This window comes from Dendrobium catenatum, unplaced genomic scaffold (genome assembly GCF_001605985.2).
Source record: "Dendrobium catenatum unplaced genomic scaffold, ASM160598v2 fragScaff_scaffold_1483, whole genome shotgun sequence".
NCBI classification, from domain to species: Eukaryota; Viridiplantae; Streptophyta; class Magnoliopsida; order Asparagales; family Orchidaceae; genus Dendrobium; species Dendrobium catenatum.
Window position 1 is genome coordinate 638981 of NW_021319945.1, and position 20460 is coordinate 659440.

A 20460-nucleotide genomic window follows, 5' to 3' on the forward strand; every position below is an offset into this window, starting at 1 on the left:
CACATTTTGTTGTTGCTCAATTATTTCTTTTGCTGCTGTGTTGGTGCCGATCGGTATGGGCTTCTTAGGCAGGCAAATTTTTGAGCCTAGGACGATGATGAGTCATGCCTCTCCTTTAGGATGGTCTACGGGCAACCAAAGGAGAATGATCTACTACATGATTGAACAAATTATTCTGAGTCATGGCTAAGCATGACAGTCTTCTCTGTCTGCATTTTTGATTTAAATTTTTTATTGGTCTTTATAGTTCTTAGCATTCTTCTTGTAATTGATGCTTGCCTTCATTTTGTTTAGGCAAAGCTTTTTTTTTTTTTTTTTTTTTTTTTTTTTTTTTTTTTTTACTTTCTTGTAATCAATTTTGTTTTTAATAGAATGGCTAAGCCCTCAATTTTCCAAAAAAAAAAAATAATTTCTCCCTCACTCGTGCCGTTTGATAAACGGGCCACTCACGTTCTTCCCAATGTTTTCTATGGTTTGGAAGAGCCAATCAATTCCGAATGCTTTTATCACATCTACGAAACCATAGGTTTTTATCCCATGGAATTTTTCCGCCGCCGGCGGAACTGGATGCTTCTTGCGGCCGTGGCCGGCCTCTCAACCTATGCCGCTTACCGTATGAAGATCCCGAAGTTCGCCGGCGCCCTCTTCTCGCTAGCCGATGCCGTTTCTTCCACGTCTGACACTGCCAATCTCATCTCCGCCGACCTCAACCGATTCCTTCGTTCCGATTCTGACGAAATTCCATCTAGCCTGAAGCAGCTTTCCAAAATCGCGGCTTCGGACGAGCTTGCAGGCTCCGTTTCTAGGGTTTTTGAGGGTCTGACTGTCGGGATTGCGAGGGGAATTCGGTCGACAGAGGGAAACGATGTAAATGATAGGGCCGGGTTGTCCGATCGGGTCTTGGATAAGCTCTTCTCCTCCTCGGGATCCGGTTTCGCCTCCGTCATCGTCGGGAGTTTCGCCAGGAACCTCGTGATTGGTTTCTATTCAACAGGCGCGGAAGGCGGCGGCGGTCCTGATTTGCCGGCGGGGCGATCGTGGTTAGATCTTGTTTGTGCAGAAAAGTGCAAGAAGCTTATAGCTGACAGCATTCAGGTGTTTGTGGGCACGGCCGTGGCTGTCTTTCTTGATAAAACTATGCATATTAACACTTTTGATGAATTCTTTGCCGGCATCACAAACCCTCGCCATGAAGCAAGGGTAAAGGAGATGTTCGTTTCAGTCTGCAATGGTGCCATGGAAACACTTGTCAGGACATCCCACAGAGTTCTTACAAGCTCGAACTCTGACTCATCGGCAAACCCAGAAATAAACTTGGAGACTGACAGAAATTGCTATTTTGATTCCATGAACGAAGAGAGCAATGGTTGGGTCAACCAGGTTTCATCGACATTGGCAGTTCCAAGCAACACGAAGTTTGTTCTTGATGTCACTGGGAGAGTGACATTTGAGACCGTCAGGTCTATTATAGAATTTGCGATGTGGAAGGTTTCTGATGGTGTAAAGATCGGCATGAGTTCGATTCGACAGGACGTTACTAATAAAGGCTTGGAAGTGGTGAGATTTATTAGCGCGCGGTCCATAGTCATTGCTACAATATGCTTTGTCTTGTGCATGCATATTTTTGCTGGAACGAGAGGTCTGATGCAGATTTGAGCTCTTTCTGCAGCCTTGATGGTTCATATGGCGCTGTAAGTTTCCTTTGACCTCAAGAACATGGAGTAACACAAGGTGGTATTCTATATGCAGTTTGAAGTTGCACGTTTTTCATTAAAAATGCATATAGTTTCAATGTATCTCTTCTTCCAAGTAATTAAAACTCGACAGATATCGGAAATAGCAAAGTAATTAATATATTCTGTCTTGCACAGGTAAATGTATAGCTGAATATTCATTGTGTATATTTTTCCAAATATGCCTTGGATCATGTATATGTGCTCTGTAGTGGGAAAAATGGTATGTATATACTACAGATTTATTTGATGGTAATATTATGAATGCAACTATATGATATTGTGTTACCTATTGCTTGGTTCTTGCTTCAGTTTATGATAATTATGTGATTTAACATATATATTAGTTGCGAATAAGTAGTACTAGTTTTTTTATGAGAGTGGTAGTTTCTTCAAGGGAATGTATTTAGTCCTGCAAATATTTGTCCATGAATTTCTAAATTATAGAACTTATTATCGCAGTCACCATGTTGCATGAGTTTACAACAAATCAGTGCGAGGTTTGTGGCAGTAACAAATTTTCTGAAAGCGGGGACATCAAACTATTAGTCCCCCCCCCCCTTTTTTCCCTCAAATTGGCTGGCTTTCACTTTGGTTTTCAATGATATAAGAAATGTGCTGCTATTCTTCTCATTGACCCTTTTTTATTGGTGAGTGTAAGTATACAAATTTAATAAAAAAAGATTTGTCCTTGAAGTTTGCCAACGACTTTCTCAAATTTTATCAATTAAGCTAACTAAGTTGATCTCAAATTTATTCTGCACCTGGCTAAGTTGCTTTTTAGCCATGGAATCTAGTGAACTAAATGAGTTATTAGAATATTCATGGTTGGAAACTATTGTAGAATGAGATGACAAGAAATTTAATGAATATCACATTGTTATACTGTTGTATTCTTTTTTTCCTAGGTATTTGCTTTTTTGGAGAGTTCTAGAAAAAAAAGGGGTTAATGATGCTTATATTCAAGTCATTAAAGATATGTATGCAGGAGTTGTTACTTGTGTTCAAACACAATGTGGTTTGACCAATTATTTTTCTATTTTAGTTGGATTGAATCAAAGATTAGCTTTAAGCCCATATCTTTTTGCTTTAGTCATGGATGTTTTTACTAGACATTTGCAAGATGATCTACCTTGGTGTATGTTTTTTGTTGATGATATTCTTCTTGTTGATAAGACTAGAGAGGATGTTGATGGTAAACTTGAATTATGGATATCAACTTTAGAGTATAATGGTTTTCGTTTGAGCATATCTAAAACTGAATACAAAAAGTGTAATTTTAATAATAATAGATCTCTTGGGGGGATTGTGACTTTGGGCGATCAAGTCATTAATAGGAGTATACGTTTTAGATATCTCGGGTCTATTGTTCAAAGTGATGGTGAAATAGATGGGGATATTATTAGTATAGTTCAAGTCGGACGGTTGAGTTGGAGAAATGCATCAGGCCTTTTTTGTGATAAAAAAAGTACCCCTCAAATTTAAGGGAAATTCTACAAGATGGTGGTGAGAGCTGTAATGCTTTATGACGCATAATGTTGGCCATTAAAAGAGAAGCATAGAATTAAGTTAAGTGGTGCAGACATCAGGATGCTCAGGTGGATGAGTGGCTTCACTTGTAGAGACAAAATACAAAACAATTATATACGTAGAAAGCTATGTTGCACCGATACGGATACGGCAACACGGATACGACACGATATGGATACGGGACACGACAATTCTTAAAAATCAGGATACGGATATGGCGCGGATACGACATTACAACAACAACATCAAGCCTTTATCCCACTACGTGGGGTCGGCTACATGAATCCTTTTTCTCCATTGTGTCCTATTAAAAGTCAAATTTTCGTTTAAATCTAATAAAGAAAGGTCATTCCTAATATTTTCTAACTAAGTCTTTTTAGGTCTACCCCTACCTTTCTTAACATAAGTCAAATCTAATACCTCTACTCTCCTAACCGGGTCAACGGAAGGCTGCCGTTTTATGTGACCAAACCATCTAAGGCGACTCTCTCTAATCTTATCTTCTACTGGAGCTACTTCAACCTTTTCACGATACGACATTATAATATATAAATCATACATAAAAATAACAAATTAATTAAAGCATAATATTTGAAATGACAAAAAAAAAATGAAAGCAATATCATTTGTAGCATTGTATCTTATAATATCAAAATAAAAGTAATCATTAAATATTTAAATATCTAGTATTACAACAAAAACAAAAACATAAATTGTCCAGCATATGAAGTTTCAATAATTCAATAGAAGAAATGATAGGATTAGCTTCTTCAGTTGTTTGTCTTTGAATTTCTATATCATCTTCATGAATATCATAGCTTCTAATTCAGGCTCATCAAGTGAAAGATTTGCAATTTCAAATATTCTCATATCCTCAAGAGATTCAAATCCATCTCCAGCAACATCCCACATCCTATTGTCTCCTTCCATATAAGTTGAAGTTTTCCTTGAGAGAAGCCGAATGTTTGTATGCACATAAACTAAATCTTCAGCCCGTTGTGGAGTAATTTTACTTCTCTTCATTGATTGGATGAACGAGTATATGCTCCAATTTCTTTCACAACAAGATGATGATGAAACTTGGCCAAGCAATTTTATGGCGATTGTTTGAAGTAGAAGTGTTGAGGCAATGTAAAAGTGCATTACTTTTCCTCCATCTAGTTGTTCTCTCATTTGTAAATTAAATGCTTTCTCCAAAACACTATCTACAACATGTTTTTTTTTTGTTCAAATCCCTCCATCCGAAAAGGCCCTTTATTTTCAATATTGTTATCGCTTCTAATTGAAGAAGATGAAAGATATGAGCATGAGTGCTTGGAAGTGGAATATGTTTTGAAAGCTCTTTTTTACTCCTTTGTCCAGCTTCACTGATTTTTCTTTGTAATTCAGCCATTTGTGATGAGCTTATATTCAGGCATACTTTAATTTCATGACCACTAATCTTCAACAAATGAGCTTTCACTTTATAATATGATCCTTTGTATAAGGCATTACAAAAATTGCATTTGAATACAATATTGCCACCCCCTTTTGACGTTTTACCTATTTTTGTCACATAACCTCACAAAGGTTTGTTATCTTTAATATTGGTCTCTGATGAACCATCAGTATATCCAATTCCTACACCACTAAAGCTCATTATCCTACGAAGGATTGACACAATTAATCAACATGAATTTGAAACATTATTTTTTTTAATTAAGAGTGTAGATATGTTGTGCATATGCCGGGGGTCCAAGGGGGCGCTGCTCCCTAGCGGGGTTCGACCTGTACCGAGTGGTACCGAGTTCCGGTACCGAGCATAGAGAAGTACTGAGTTCTTGTATCGCTCGGAACCTAGCAGTATCGAGTACAGAGAAGTACTGAGTTCTAGTATCGCTCGGTACCGAATAGTACCGAGCGGTACCGAGCAGTACTGAGTAGTACCGAATACTGAGCGGTACCGAGTACCAAGCGGTACCGAGTTCTGGTACCGAGCCTACGAATAAGAAAACGAAGAATGAAGAAAACGAACCTTCAATGCTCACATCGCCTTCATTGTTCGTGTTGTCAAGATGCTCCGTCGACAAAGGATTCTGTCGGCTTTAATGCTCGCGTCGTCGAGCCTCTTTGTCGACGAAGGATGATCATGTTCGCTTCTATGCTCGCGTCGTCGAGCTGCTCCTTTGACTATAACGAAGAAGACGAACATCTGTGTGGAAATGAAAAATCTAGGTCGCCGAAATATTTAAGCCGCATAAATGAATAGGGATATCGAGCGGATAGCCGAAATGAATAGGGCAAATTGCGGCTATGTTTTTTGTTTTTAATAGGACACACGTATCCAATACGCATGTCCGATCAAATTTAAATGATATTTTAATTGGACACGACAAAGCCGTATCCGTGCCGTATCGGAGGCATATCCATATCTGATACGTGTCCGATACAGCATGCCTCGTAATTAGGCGTATACGTGCAACATTGGTGGAAAGGTTAGAGTAGCTCTAGTGACAGATAATATTAGAAAGAGTCGTCTTAGATGGTTTGGTCACATAAAACATCGGCCTTATGATAACCTAGTTTGGAAAATAGATGTATTAGATTTGACCTATGTTAAAACAAGTAGAGGTAGACTTAAAAAAGATTTGGTTAGAAAATATTAGAAATGATATTTTTTTTATTAGATTTAAATGAGAAATTGACTCTTAATCGGACACAGTGGAGAAAAATGATTCAGGTAGCTCATCCCATGTAGTTGGATGAAGGCTCGATGTTGTTGTTGTTTGCTTTTTTGGAAAAGATGAAATGGATGCATTGAGTTCCTGCCTGAAAATTCGGCACAAAGTTTTTTTTTTTTTGTCTCTAGATTGGTTATATTCAAATTGTTCCGCCTCAAAGTGACCTTGTTGACTTGCTGGATTGTTATTTACGATTTCCTCGAAGTAATTTTGAATTGTTAGAGTGCTAGAACCTATGAGGCCATTTTAAGGTGCTATATTGAATGTGGTAAAAAGGCAATAGAATTCAAATGATACACTTAGTACTCCTAGTAATGAATGAAGGATGTCATTCTATTCAATTTTTGTAGTATGGAAGATTATGAGCTTGGCTGGAAGGTCAATGGCTCATTCTTTTATCGTTCTAAAATTGTTGGAGGATTCAAGGCATGTTAAGGACGAATTTATTTCTATCTTTTCGTGGATAAAATTTCTTCACCTACCCCTGTACTATCGGTACCCTCAAATTTTCGGCTTATTATGGAGAATTCATTCTACGTGGACACCAAACGATTCGGAGACCAATCAAAACGTGCCACGTCACCCGGTACTAAGCGACACCGAACACGGGTACCGAGCAAAAAAAGTGACGTGGCGTATTCTGGTAGGCCTCCGGACGTCATCCGGGTCTGCATAGAATATTTTTTCCATACTCTTACTCCAGCAACATTTATAGCTCCCCAACGGCCTTCACTTATTTGTCACCTTCCTACACTGAATAGACCTAAATGCCCAAGCACCAAACCTCAATTGGAAGACACTTTCATCAAAAACTCAAAACATGTAGTACCCAACTATAGTTGCTCGAAACCTATATGGTTTCAATAAGTATTAATGTAGAAATTCACTGTTTACTCACAATTTCAACATCTTTTGCCGCCCAGAAATTAGAATTCATTCATCTAATCTAATTTTTTAAAATTTTGGTTTATCAACTCCTAAAATATTTGCAATAATGAGAAGAGTTGCAATTGTAACAGCCCAAATTCATAACTATCGACATATTGTCCGCTTTGGTTTAAGAGCCTCACGGTTTTATCCTATTGGTGTAACTTCACAGTAGGTCACTCATCTCAGAATTGTTCTGGGATGAGCACACTTAACTGTGAAGTTTCTTATGAAAATTTCAACCATTACATCAAAATACGCCTCGATGTTTAAGAATTTAGCTTCTTTTACTTAGGGGGTTTCACAACAACAACTTTCACCTTTTCAATAATGATAGAATTTGGATCAAATGAAGAATATAAAATCTCATTTTAGTCTTATATTGATCCAAGGCAAGTTGATCCATGGTGAGGTTGTTCTCCCGCTTTTCTCCTTATTGTATTCTATGCTGCTGCTTACAACCACTTCGAAGAGAATCATCTTTAGGCTAATATATCCAAGCATGGATTGCTATGGGAGACTTTATTTGTAGTATATTTCAAAAGAATAAGATTAGTGAGAACCCCCACCTCTTTATGTATGCTTACTATCTTTTATGACACTTTATATGATGTTAGGCTCTCTAATCTCTCCTCGGTTGGGCTCTCTTGTACTTGATCTAGCAATCAATCTCATTGCCCCATTAGAATTAATCCTAGGTGGATAGACTTAGGTTTCATCTGGGATGATTTTCTTATTGTTTTTTAAAATAATTTTTTAGTAAAAAAAATTAAAAAATTTGTATTAGAAAGCTCTTTAAGAAGCAGTAAGAAAGTCACCTCAAATGAAGTCTTAGGCTTCGTTTGGGACGATTTTTTATTGCTTCTTAAAATAATTTTTTAGTACAAAAATTAAAATTTTTATATAAGAAAACTATTTTAAGAAGCAGTAAAAAAGTCGTCCCAAACAAAGCCTTAGACTTTGTTTGAGATGGCTTTTTTACTGCTTTTTAAAGTAGAATTTTTGTATAAAAAAATGTTTTAAAAAGCAGCAAGAAAATCGTCACCAACAAAATGTTAACCTCTATTTCATATTTTAATGCTCTTTCCCCTTATTGCTCATCGTCTTATTCTCTGGTATTAATCCCTCAAGTCTCATATATTTTTATGTTCAAAAATTTTGGTTGAAAGGCTTAATCTCAAAAATCTTCTTTACACTCCATAACAAATTTTCATCCAAGAGGTTCAAAATTCTATTATATACCACTAGCCATCACTATAAAGATTTTTAAAATGCCGATCATATTTCTCAATGCCCAACTCACCCTCACCCAAAAGGTAATACCCCCCTTGAGGAAAGGATAAATTATTGCGTCCGGTGTCCGGACGATCCGGACACCAATCATAATGCGCCACATCATCAAAATACACCGGGATCCAGTGTATTTATGTGACGTGGCGTGTCTGGATTGGGTGTCTGGACGTCCAGTGGCCGGACGCAATAATTCGCCTGAGGAAAGATCGAAGAAAAAATTTGGAGTTAGGCTCTTATGAGTCATGAATGATAGAGATTTTTAGGGTTCATATTTTCACTAACTTTGAAATTTAACTCTAAACTGTATTAATTAAGTAATTTAATAACTATTTTTTCTACATGCTGAAGCATTTGTTATTAACAAGGCTTTTTTTGTAAAAAAATTAAGCATTTTTGCTAAGTTATTATAATTAAGCAATTGAATATTTGTTTCTTAAGGACTTGCTAGTATTACTTGTTAGATCATTAAAAATTGGCTGAGAAGGCATGAATCTCAATGCACATTTGAATTAAAAGTTTCTAATATTAAATTTAGGATTATCGTGACTCTGATTTCAACAAATCAAACTCATAGTCAAAGTGATTAGTACGATGAAATGAACCCAATAACTCCAACTACTATCCAATCAAGAGTTTAAAGTATAGTTGGAAACTTTGGAATATAAATTGTAAGACCAAATGATTTTCAAATATGATATATTTATAGCTAAATAGTTAAATAGAGTGTCTCAACGAGACGAATCCAACAAGCTCAAGACTGCTTAATTCTAACAACATTAAAATACTTAAATGTTGAAAAAACATTCTATGATTAATGGAATTCGAGACTTTTTGTCATATTTAAGAGACGCTATTCTCAAAAGTCTATAAATGAGCTCTTTTTCTACAAGAGGATCTTGACTAGAGATTTAAGAGCTCAAATGCTTAAAGAATTCTGGAGCACCACCTGAGTGCCATCATTATGGGATTGACATCCATTGCCATTATCGGACCTTCGACCACTGCCACTGTTGGATCTTCACCCACGCCACTGTTGGAGCTTAGCACATTGCCACCATTGGACTTTCGCCATCAGATAATCGCTTGACCATCATTGTCGGGCCATCCGCTTGACGATCGTCATTGGACCTTTGTCGTCCGACCATCATAATCAAAACATCACCTGACAACTTCCTTTGGACTTTCATTGCCTGATTGCCAATCTTCAAAACATCACCCTATTGTCGCCTTTGGAACCTTATCATTTGACCATCACCATTAAAGCAATATTTTTTACCAACCACCATTGTGAACTCTTTGTCATTCAATCACTACTTTTGAACCCTTGCCACCTAACTACTGTCATCTGACCTTGGTCGATCGATCATCAAAGTTAGACCATAGTCAGAACGCCATCGTTGGACCATCACAACCTGATTGCCACCATCAGACCTTCACTTTTGTTGGACCACTATCTAATTGCCACCATCAGATCTTAGTCGCATAATTGTTGTCGTTGGACCTTCGTCATCCGACCGTCGCTATTAGACCTTCACCGCCCATTTGCTGCAATTGGATCATCGTTTGATTGTTATTGTTGGATCATCGCCTAATTACAATTGTCGAATCATTGTTGCTTGACCAATAATGTTCGACCGCCGCCATCAAACCTTTGCCGTTAATGGACCACCGCTTAGCCATTGCCTTCGTACTTTCTCAACCACAATCGTTTGAATGCCTTTCACCCTATACCAACTTCCTCGTATGTTTTATTAGTTCTCTATATTGTTGTAATCTTGTCGTCTCTTAAATTAAGGGATAGGTTAAAAATTATACTCAACTCTCACATGATGGAATCATTAAAAATCAATAGTGATTTGTTCTCGTTTCAAGATTTTTCACGTAAAAACTTTGGTGCCACACTATTGCTCTCTTCATTTATTTGTTAGCGCGGTAGATCTTTATGCACAATTAAGATACAAAACTCTCTTACTCCATCATGGCAAATTTAGGGGCCCCTAACAATACTAGTTTACTAATTAAAAGATAATCACATAAATAGGTATAGTTAATTATTAGTTAATAATTAACAGTCATTCCTATAGTAACTATATTTAATTAAATAACTAGTAACAAATCCAATAATTAATTAGCAAAATAGTAATTTTAAACTTTATTGTTTTATTTTAAAAATGAAAGAGTTACTTCCTGTGCTGCCAATCAGATGAAACTCAAAATTTGAATTCTACAAATATTGAGGAAAAAGAAATTCTAATAGAAAATTTTATGTTAGATTATCTGCATATAATTTGTTTTAAGATAGGCTTCAAATACATTCAATTTGTTTTGATATTAATGTTTCATAAAAAAATTATATTATATTAATCTCAAAAGTAGATATAACATTTTTGAGTTTATCCAAATATAATTTATATGAAGATAATTTAATATTTTTACACATCCAGAGCAATTGTCTTTGAAGTTTTGTTCATTAGCTGGCTTAGATTTTGTTTAGGACAGTTTTTTATTATTTTTTTAAATTATATATATATATATATATATATATAATTTAAAAAAATAATATTCAAAAATTTGGGTGAGAATAAAGTAAAATAAAGAGGAGGGGGGATAGAGATGTTAACTACTTGAGTGGAGTTTTAGTTACTATTAATTTGAGCTTAAGCTTAATTATTTAATTGAGTTCGAACTTATTTTGAGTTGGATCATTTATTAAAAAATAGAAAAATAATTTTGATTCAAATAATTATTATAATAAAATGATTAAATTAATGAGAAATAAAAAAAATAATAATAATGAATTACTTAGTATGATGAAGTGAGATAATTTTTTAAATATTTTAAATATTTTTTTCTCTTAAACTCATAAATTCTAATATATTTTATCTGGTGAACTATTATCAATTTAATTTGAGGGCTTGCTCAAATTTGTCTTCTTAGCTCATTAAAATCGACTCACAAGTCATTTATCAAAGCTAAGCCTTAACCGGCTCACATATTAGCTTGACACGCTGCCAGTTCTAACGGCGAGGATTTTAATCGATAAGAAATCTTTTGTTTATTTTGATATTTTCCCATAATGATGAGATTGGAGGAAAATAAATTCATTTAATTTTTTTATAATAGCCAAAATGATTTTATTTTTAATAAAAGAATTATAATTAATATTTATTATTTTTAGGAATGTACGTTAAATTAATTGTAATAAAAATTAATGATAGTTTTCTTCACTCTTAAAAGCTAAATGAAATAAAGAAAAAGAATATTTCATATTATTTTCCTTAATATTATTAATCCGGCCCAAACCAAAACAGCAGAACCCGCAGGATCTAATTCTATTGGTCTCTCTTCTATTCCTATCGGCTATTTCCTCGAAGTGTATAGTCGAACGCCGGCGGTCAGAGGACCAGGTCGGAGGTCGCCACTCATGACCGCCACTCCAGTTCTCTCGCTCTGCTTCGAAGATCCGATATAGAAGCGCGGCGATAGGAGCTCAGGTCGGAGCATTGACATCTTCGACTAATAGAATGTTTTCCTCCCTGTCTTTATTTCTATTTCATTATTTATTGACTATTGTATCTTCATCGCCTTCGGACTTTGACAGCCATTCTGTTGGACCTGATTGCTGGTCAGGAGGGGAACTCCGGTCCATCGGATAGATCCGTCTGCTTGCAACTTAATTACAGTCTGAGATGCCCGAGCTGAGATGTGCAGGGCACTCTAATGGGATCGAATGCCTCCTCAAATAAGGGAAATGGTAATTAGCGATTTTAGAACTTTTTTTTTAATTTTTTGGATCGTAAGCATGATTTTAGAATCCGTATCACCATAACTTCTAGTAAATTCCTTTTAAGCATTTGAATATTTTGTACGCTTTTGAGGCAAACTAAAGTTTCTTTCCAGGAGCAACTTATCTTTTTCTTGCAGTCGAACTAATGCCTGGCAGTATAAGCTTCTAAACTTTTCCAAGAGAAAATGAGGGGTTTTTGGATTATCTATAGAAGTTGAATGTTTCTGCTTGTTCTTCTGCATTTTTTCAATTTAAATCAACATTAAGTGGCACAATGCATATTTGTTTAAAAAAGTAGAGACGGGCCAGAATTTTTAGGAGAACATTGAATTCTTTGTCTTGTACATTCTCTCTATTTGCGATTTTACGTGCAATATCCCAATGCTAGGTTTATATAGATAATAGATGAAAACATCTTTGTGGTATTTTCTTTTCTGTTCTCGTGAAAAACCAAGCAGTTCATTGAAATCCATGACTGCAATCAAATAAAATAAATTTATTAAACTGTTGGACCCAATTGAAAGACTTATATGATTTTAATAGAATTGAAGATAGAATTATAACTTTAAAGATTATTATTGATGCTAAAATTATCAATATTAAAGATGCTTATGCTCCTCAAGTAAGTTTAGATATGTGTTCAAAATTAAAATTTTAAAATAACTTAGAAGAATTAATACAAAAGATATCTCTCGAAGAAAATATTTTTATTGGAGGGGATTTAAATGAACATGTTGGTAAAGATATAGATGATTTTAAAAGCATTCGTGGTAGATATGAGTTTAGAACGACTAATGAAGGTGGTAAGACCATATTAGATTTTTCTTTAGCTTATGAGTTTGTAATTGCTAATACCTTATTTAAGAAAAGAAATGAATATCTCATCACTTATAAGAATGGATATAGTAAAACTCAAATTGATTATTTTCTTATAAAAAAATAGATCGTTTAGATTGTAAAGTTATTCCAAGTGAAAGTTTATGTACCCAACATCGCTAATTAGTTTTGGACTTTTAGAAAAATGGGCAAAAAATAAAAAATAAAATAAAATGTTGTTATAAGATTAGATGGGAGTATTTAAAGAAATTTTAACAAAAATATTTATGAGATTAAGATAGTAGATCTTAAGATTTTATTTGTGTTTGAAGAAGTTAATGCTATGTGGGAAAAAACAGCTAGTGATATTAAGAATATTGCAAAAATTCTACTTGGAGTATCAAAGGTAGAAGTTCTTAATAGTAAAAATAGTTGGTGGAATCAAAATATGCAAGAAAAAATAAAAAATAAGAAGATTTGTTATAAAAATTGGTTTACACGTAAAAATTCTGATAATTTGAAAAGATGTAAAGAGGCTCGTAAGGAGTCTAAAAAAGCAATATACGATATAAATACTTTAGCTTTTAATGATTTTTATAATAGATTAGATACTAAGGAGGGAGAAAGATATATGCATAAGTTAGCCAAATATAGAGATAAGAGTAGTAAAGATTTAATTCAAGTGAAGTGTATTAATGATGAAGATTAAAAAGTGTTTTTATTAGAAGAGAATATTCAGCAAAGATGAATGATATATTTTTATAAATTATTCAATGAAGATTATGAGAATGCGATTGACTTTAGTGACCTTAGTTGATGTGATACAATCAAGAATTGCACGGAAATATTTTAAAAGGATTACAAAGCTTGCTACTTAAGATTAAGATTTCGTAAGATTAGATTAGAGAACTTTTAATCGTCAATCTTATTGTAGTAGGCAGTTACAAATCATAAGTTTAAGCATGTTAAGATAGATCTGAAATTATCACAGTAAAACAAACATGTAGTAATACAATCCCACGGTTAATATTTAGAAATATCACTATGAGGTACCATGCTCACTTACACTCAAAGTATGGCTTAGCGGAGTAAGGTCTTCAGCACACCCAACGAAGCCACGAGGACGGTCGCAACGCCAATGGTCTTAATCCACGGAAAGGTCGACGATGGTGGAGAGGTAGTCGCTGTTGGGAAGGTAGTCGGAGGTGGAGGTGGCACGGGTCGATGACCGTTGATGGTCCACTCGTAGTCCGTGAATTGATCGTCGATGATATCCACGAGGGTGGGGAGGATTCGGTTCAAGTAATCTTCAATGGTGTTGTCAAAACCAAACCCGACGTCGAAGAATGGTGATCGAACTATGTGGATGTCTCCGTAGGTGTCGAGTACGAATCCGCTATCAACTTCGGGGTCGGCCATACGTCATTGAAGTGGAGGTGGGAAGGCGTCGTCTTCTTCTCTTGGCTTCAAACTTCCCCAAGGTGGAGCAAGGAGAGGGACAGCCAAAGTGGAGAAGGGGAAGAGGGAGGGGGGGGGTCGGCTAGGGGAAGAAGAAGTAGGTTTAGTCCAAGAGAGGAATAGAGTTTAATCTAAACCTGAAATTAATTCCAGGTTTAAGTGAATTTGGAGGGAAAACCAATTTGGAATTAGGTTCAAATTTCAAATGAGGTCAAGGGGTTAATGGACAATTAATGGGGAGCCCATCAAGGGAGGCCGGCGGGTTCAAGAGGGGAGGAAGGGGGTTTTGTTTCCAAATATGAAATTTAATTTCAGGTTTGAATGAAATTGAGGGAAGATAATTTGAAAATTGATTTCAAATCAATGGGTCATTAATGCCTTGATTGAGGGGATTAATGGGAGGGGGGCCCATGCATGGCCGGCGACATAGAGAGAGAGGGAGGTGAGTAGGCAAGGAATTGGGGAGTTTCCAAAGAGGGATTGTGGATTAGGAAAGTTATTATGAAATCCAATTTATTTAAAATTTAAATTAGAGTCATGCATAAAACTTTCCTAAATAGGAATTTCCAAAATTGGGAAGATTTGAAATTCAAAATTTGAATTTCAAATTGATTCAAATTTTCCCTCTTATGCCTAACTAAATTTGGAAGGTAGCATGATGATTGAAATCATCATCACAATGGAAAGGGGATTGGTGGGGTGGCGGCAAGAGGAAGGGGAGGCGCGGGTTGATGCTTGCCGTCGGGTTTGGGTGATTTTGGTGGAGGTTGGATTTGAAGTGGGGAAGCTAGGGGTGAAATGATGTGGGGAATAAGGGGAGGATATGTGGCCGACAGCTTGGGGAAAAAAAGAAGAACCGTGATGAAGGAGGTAGACCACGAGTCACGGGCTCTTTCAATGACTGGTGGGTATTGCGCTCGCCCTTACCTCAGGCTCTCTTTCTTCTCTCTAGTGCACACACAAGATGATGAAAAAGATGACAACAACTAAATTTTCATTCAAAATATTCATTAACCAATACATAAGAGAATGGCCATATATATAGGCCTCACCATAACAAATAAACAAAAGACAATAATACCCCTCGGGCTACAATAGTGACCAACTACCCATAAGAGCAAAAACGGAAAACTGAAGAAATAATAATGACTATTACATAAAATGCATCAAAAGTAAAGACTCCATCGTGGCCATCGATCTCCTGTGTCGCCTCTGATAGACGCGTCGAAACCTCGTATCGATGTCCCCATCATTAGTACCCTAAATGAAATTAAAGATTTTTGTTTTTTATCGTCGTATTAGTAAAATCGAAGTTAGAAATGCTTTAAAGAAAATGAAGTATGGAAAAACTTTTGGACCTAATGATATTCATATAGAGGTATGAAAATGCTTAGGAGATGAATTTCTTGGCTTACTAAACTTTTTAATATTATTTTGAAGACTAAAAAGATGCCAGATGAGTGGAGAATGAGTGTGTTGATTCCTATTTTTAAGAATAAAGAAAATCCACAAGATTGTGCGAATTATAAAAGAATTAAGTTAATATTTCATATTTTAAAACTATGGGAGAGAGTTATGGAGCATAGGTTGCTACGTGATACTAATGTTTCTCAAAATCAATTTGGATTCATGCCGGGCAGGTTAGTTATGGAAGCTATACATTTATTGAGAGGTTTGAGGGAGAAGTATAGAGAGAATAAGGAGGACCTGCATATGATATTTATTGATTTAAAGAAAGCATATGATAAAGTTCCAAGAGATATGCTATGGAGAGTTCTAGAAAAGAAAGTGGTTAATAATGATTATATTCAAGTTATTAAGGATATGTATGTGGGAGCTGTACTTGTGTTCAGACACAAGGTGGTTTGACCAAGTATTTTCCTATTTCAGTTGGATTACATCAATAATCAGCCGTAAGCCCATATCTTTTTGCTTTAGTCATGGATGTTCTCACTAGACATTTGCAAGAGGTTGTACCTTGGTGTATGTTTTTTGCTGATGATATTCTTCTTGTTGATAAGGCTAGAGAGGGAGTTGAAGGTAAACTTGAATTATGGAAGTCAACCTTAAAGTCTAAAGGCTTTTGTTTGAGTAGATTTGAAACTGAATATATGGAGTGTAATTTTAGTAATAATAGTTCTTGTTGGGGGGTTGTGACTTTGGGTGATCACGTTTTTGATATATTTGATTTATTGTTCAGAGTGATGGTGAAATAGATGGGAATATTATTATTAGAATTCAAGTTGGATAGTTGAAGTGGAGGAATGCATCAGGCTTGTTGTGTGATAGAAAAGTTCCCCTCAAACTTACGGAAAAATTCTATAGGATGGTGGTTAGACTTGCAATGCTTTATGGTGCAGAATGTCGGCCATTAAAAGAGAAGCATAATGTTAAGTTAAGTGTTGCAGAGTTGAGGATGCTTAGGTGAATGAGTGGCTTTACTCTTATAGAATGGATACATGAGCATATACGTGAAAAGGTTGGAGTAGCTCCAGTGGAAGATAAGATTAGAGAGAGTCGCCTTAGATGATTTGGTCATATAAAATTGCGGCCTTCCGATGACCCGATTAGAAAAGTAGATGTATTAGATTTGACTTATGTTAATATAGATAGAGGTAGACCTAAAAAGACTATAACATATTACAAATGACCTTTCTTTATTAGATTTAAATGAAAATTTACCTTTTAGCAGGGCACAATGGAGAAAAATGATTCATGCACACATAGTGGATAAATGCTTGATGTTGTTGTTGTAGTATTGGACCCAGCCGAAACTTTTGATAAACTGTAGGCACTTAATGGTAATATGTATATCATACACATTTTCTTATATACATAGAGAAAGAATGAACTTTCTACTCAAAACCCAATTTATGACATGTATTTTTCAAACACAAAATCTAGATCATGATCCTCGTTAATATCATTAAAACTTGTGGCATAAAAGATTTCAAGCGTTGTTTATTTGGATTATCAATTGATTTGAGGTTTACAAACATATTTAAAATTGAAAGGAAATTTAAAAAAAATTGTTTCAACTTGGATCACATTAATTTCTTCCAAATAGAATTAGAGATATACAATCAAATAAATTAAAGAGTTACAATCTTACCCAAAATTGTGTGTTGCAAACATGATGAAATGGTTGAGATCTGTGAGATCTTGTGATGAGGTCCTTGTTAATGCGATTAAAATGGATTCGAGTGTGATGTCATTTTCAGGATTAGATGTCATTAATTCTGATTGATACTTTCATATGACAAATTACAATGATCTTCATCTATGTAGAGACTCCCTCCCTCTCTTGTTTGCTCTCTCACTCCCTCTCTCTCTTTCTCCCTCCCTCCCTCCCTCAATATAATATATATATTTTTCAAACTTCTATTTTGAAGAAATTCCCAAGGGCTTTTGTAGATAAAAGAAAGGGAGAATTACATTGGCTTCATGATAAAAGCTTCAATGGCATCTTGATATTTATCTCCAAAGATGAACTCCATCGGGCTAACAATATATATTTCTTAAATAAAATTTTAGAATATTTTTCATATTACTTTATATGCTAAGAACAAATCTCATGTATATATTGATTAAGATGGGAGGAGGAGTAGGAGGAGCATACTTCAAGTTCTATAAATTTTAAAGAACAAAGAGTTTATAAATGTTAAAGAAGCACACTACATTATTTTTTAATGCTAATGAAATAGGAGGATAAGAAGGGGAAGGAGGAGAAGAATGCTCATTTCTTAATAATTTCAACCAGATCAAAATTTAAATTGAAGCAATGTAAGTCTCGCCATCAAAGATGAGTATTATTAGACCAAACGAATTCTGTAGTTTTTTTGGGATAAGTAATCATGGCCTAATATTTTTTTGATGTTATTTGAGTGAAATCCCAAATAATTGTTTGTAATAATATAGATGGTATATATTAAAAAATAAATTAAACATAGCATTTTTTAATATATATGAAAAAATAGTTCTATTAGAATATTTCAAGTGAATTAATAAATTTTCCCTCGTGAGTGCCCCTTCAAAAATTAACATTATAATGTTAAGTATTACTTACCCAAATTTTGTGAGGTAATCACAGGTTTTGAAAATACCATATGAACTTGCCAAGTTGAGGTGATTTAATGGAGGATTGTTGATGTGGTTTGATATAATGAGGAAGTTTGTGGGTTGATCTAGAGTTGCATGAGGATTGTGATTGATGTGAATCAAATGAACAACAAAGACATGCTGAACAACATTTTGGATGGAGAGATTCATAAATTTTCTATTTTGTGTTTGTACAACTGGCATCATGCGTTAAGAAGCTTTATGTATAGCTGGCGCCATTAAGAGATAAATGAAATGAATGGTTGTGATTTTATTTCCATCTTCCTCTTTTGTTTACTCAGTCTTTGGTTCTTCTGTCTCTGTCATCTGTTGTAATTATGTTTTGTTTTAGTATTATTGGGCTGGAGTTTTGGGCTAGAATAATATATATAGAATAAAAATTTTACAAATAAATAGATAATAGCATTATTAAGGGCTTGGCTTTCTTTTTGAAATTTAAAGACTAGGATTTACTTTTAGTGAAGTCACAAACATTCTATTAATTATTGCAAATAGAATATAGAGGATAGGAATATGGAGGTCAACATTTTGCTTTTGTGGAATATTTAAAATCTGAATGTTAGGATTTATACATGGTGAAATCAAGTATTTTTTTTAGTATTGATATATAGATAAAATAGATACATGAGATTTTGTTTCCAAAATGAAGGGCCCATGATTTATCTGAGTAGAATCACAAGTGATTTTTTTAGTACTAGTGTAGATATAAATTGTCCATTATTATTTCGGAAAAAAGGTTAGTAGAATTACATATTAACATATATAAGGAAAAAGAAGGCTCATTCTTTTCACTGCATTGAGCTTTTTCATATGTGGGGGTTTTAGATGGGTAAAAGATCTCTGCTTCTTGACATCCATTCTGTAAATAATTGTTATGTTTTGTCTCATCATTCTTCTGAAAGATTTTTTTTTTTTACATGCAGCCTGTTGATCAGTAAGTTCTTTCTAAACTTGATATTTATTTTCCATCTTGAATGACTGCTATGGCCGAGACTGTTCTTCCATCTATCGGTCGTGTACGGCTTACTGATTTGATAGCTGTTGAGGGGCTTCCTTCAGAATCATATAAAGTTTCTATATCAACGTTGACACAATCCCTTGCTCAGTATTCTGCTGCAATCATTCAGTTGCCCATTTCTGATGGTGCTCTTTTAAGATCCAGTCTTGAGTCAGCTCGGCTTTTCTTCCACCAAAGAGCATACTCGCCTCCTGAGATGGCTCACACTAGTGATTCCCGTGAGTGGTGCAAGACCTCGGGTTATTATGCAGATCCTCAGATTTTGCAGGAGACCTATGATTACAGGCCGGGCTTTACTTCAGCAGATTCAAATGGTTCTATGGAGCTTCCTCCAGCTGGTTTGTCTGATATATTTGCCTTGCTTGGAAAGGCTGCTCGACATATCTTGGATGCTATCAGTTTTTCTTTGAACTTACGCAGCTTCTCATTCACTGAAATTCTTGATAACGTTCCTTTAAGGGGTAGGGAAATGTCTTCCTCAGTTCTGTCGGTATGCTGTCACTCAAGGCCCTCTTTCCAAGGTGCACAACACCATGCCTTGACTGCATCAGAAGATGGACAATTGGTCATGTTCCCAGATCAAGAGCACCAGGTTGAGAAAAGTTTAATCACTCTTCTCAAATCAGATAGGGCAGGCTTGCATATAAAGGACTTTCATGGGCGATGGTTACTTGTAGATGGGGATCTTGGGCCCCAAGATGCCCTTGTATATCCTGGGCTTGCACTTTACCAGGCAACTGCTGGTTATGTAAGTCCAGCTGTTCACAGAACTGAAATAGGTAACATGGATGGCAGTATGTATGGGCGGTGTTCTATTTCTTTCAAGCTAATGCCGAAATCCATGGCGAGTTTCAATTGTTCAGAGATGAGAGCAGCGGGCCATGGTGTTGAAGCCCAATTTCAGTTACCCATACCGGTTGATGACTTTATGCAGAGAACACACCCTACGGATCAACTCCTCACAAAAAGTATTTTCCCAAGCTATGGTTTTCAAGCAGAACAAGATGGTAGGTCTTCATCCTTTTGTTGTTACTTATCATGATTAGAAGTATCTTATTT

General features: G+C 35.4%; 2 protein-coding genes across 5 annotated transcripts in view; both read left to right on the forward strand.

Annotated features, from left to right (window-relative positions):
- Positions 1 to 419: 419 nt before the first annotated feature.
- Positions 420 to 2022, forward strand: LOC110115403 (protein PHLOEM PROTEIN 2-LIKE A10). Its single transcript, XM_020848618.2, has one exon. The coding sequence runs from the start codon at positions 538 to 540 to the stop codon at positions 1654 to 1656; it is 1119 nt and encodes a 372-aa protein (XP_020704277.1). The 5' UTR covers positions 420 to 537; the 3' UTR covers positions 1657 to 2022.
- Positions 2023 to 11514: 9492 nt separating this feature from the next.
- Positions 11515 to 20460, forward strand: part of LOC110115500 — a 42685-nt gene continuing 33739 nt past the window's right edge. For all 4 annotated transcript variants that reach the window (XM_028700322.1, XM_020848756.2, XM_028700321.1 and 1 more), the window contains exons 1-3: positions 11515 to 11697; positions 11805 to 11957; positions 19307 to 20408. In XM_028700322.1, the coding sequence (XP_028556155.1) occupies positions 19358 to 20408 (1051 nt within the window). In that variant the 5' untranslated portion in view covers positions 11515 to 11697; positions 11805 to 11957; positions 19307 to 19357. The remainder of the gene's footprint in view (positions 11698 to 11804; positions 11958 to 19306; positions 20409 to 20460) is intronic.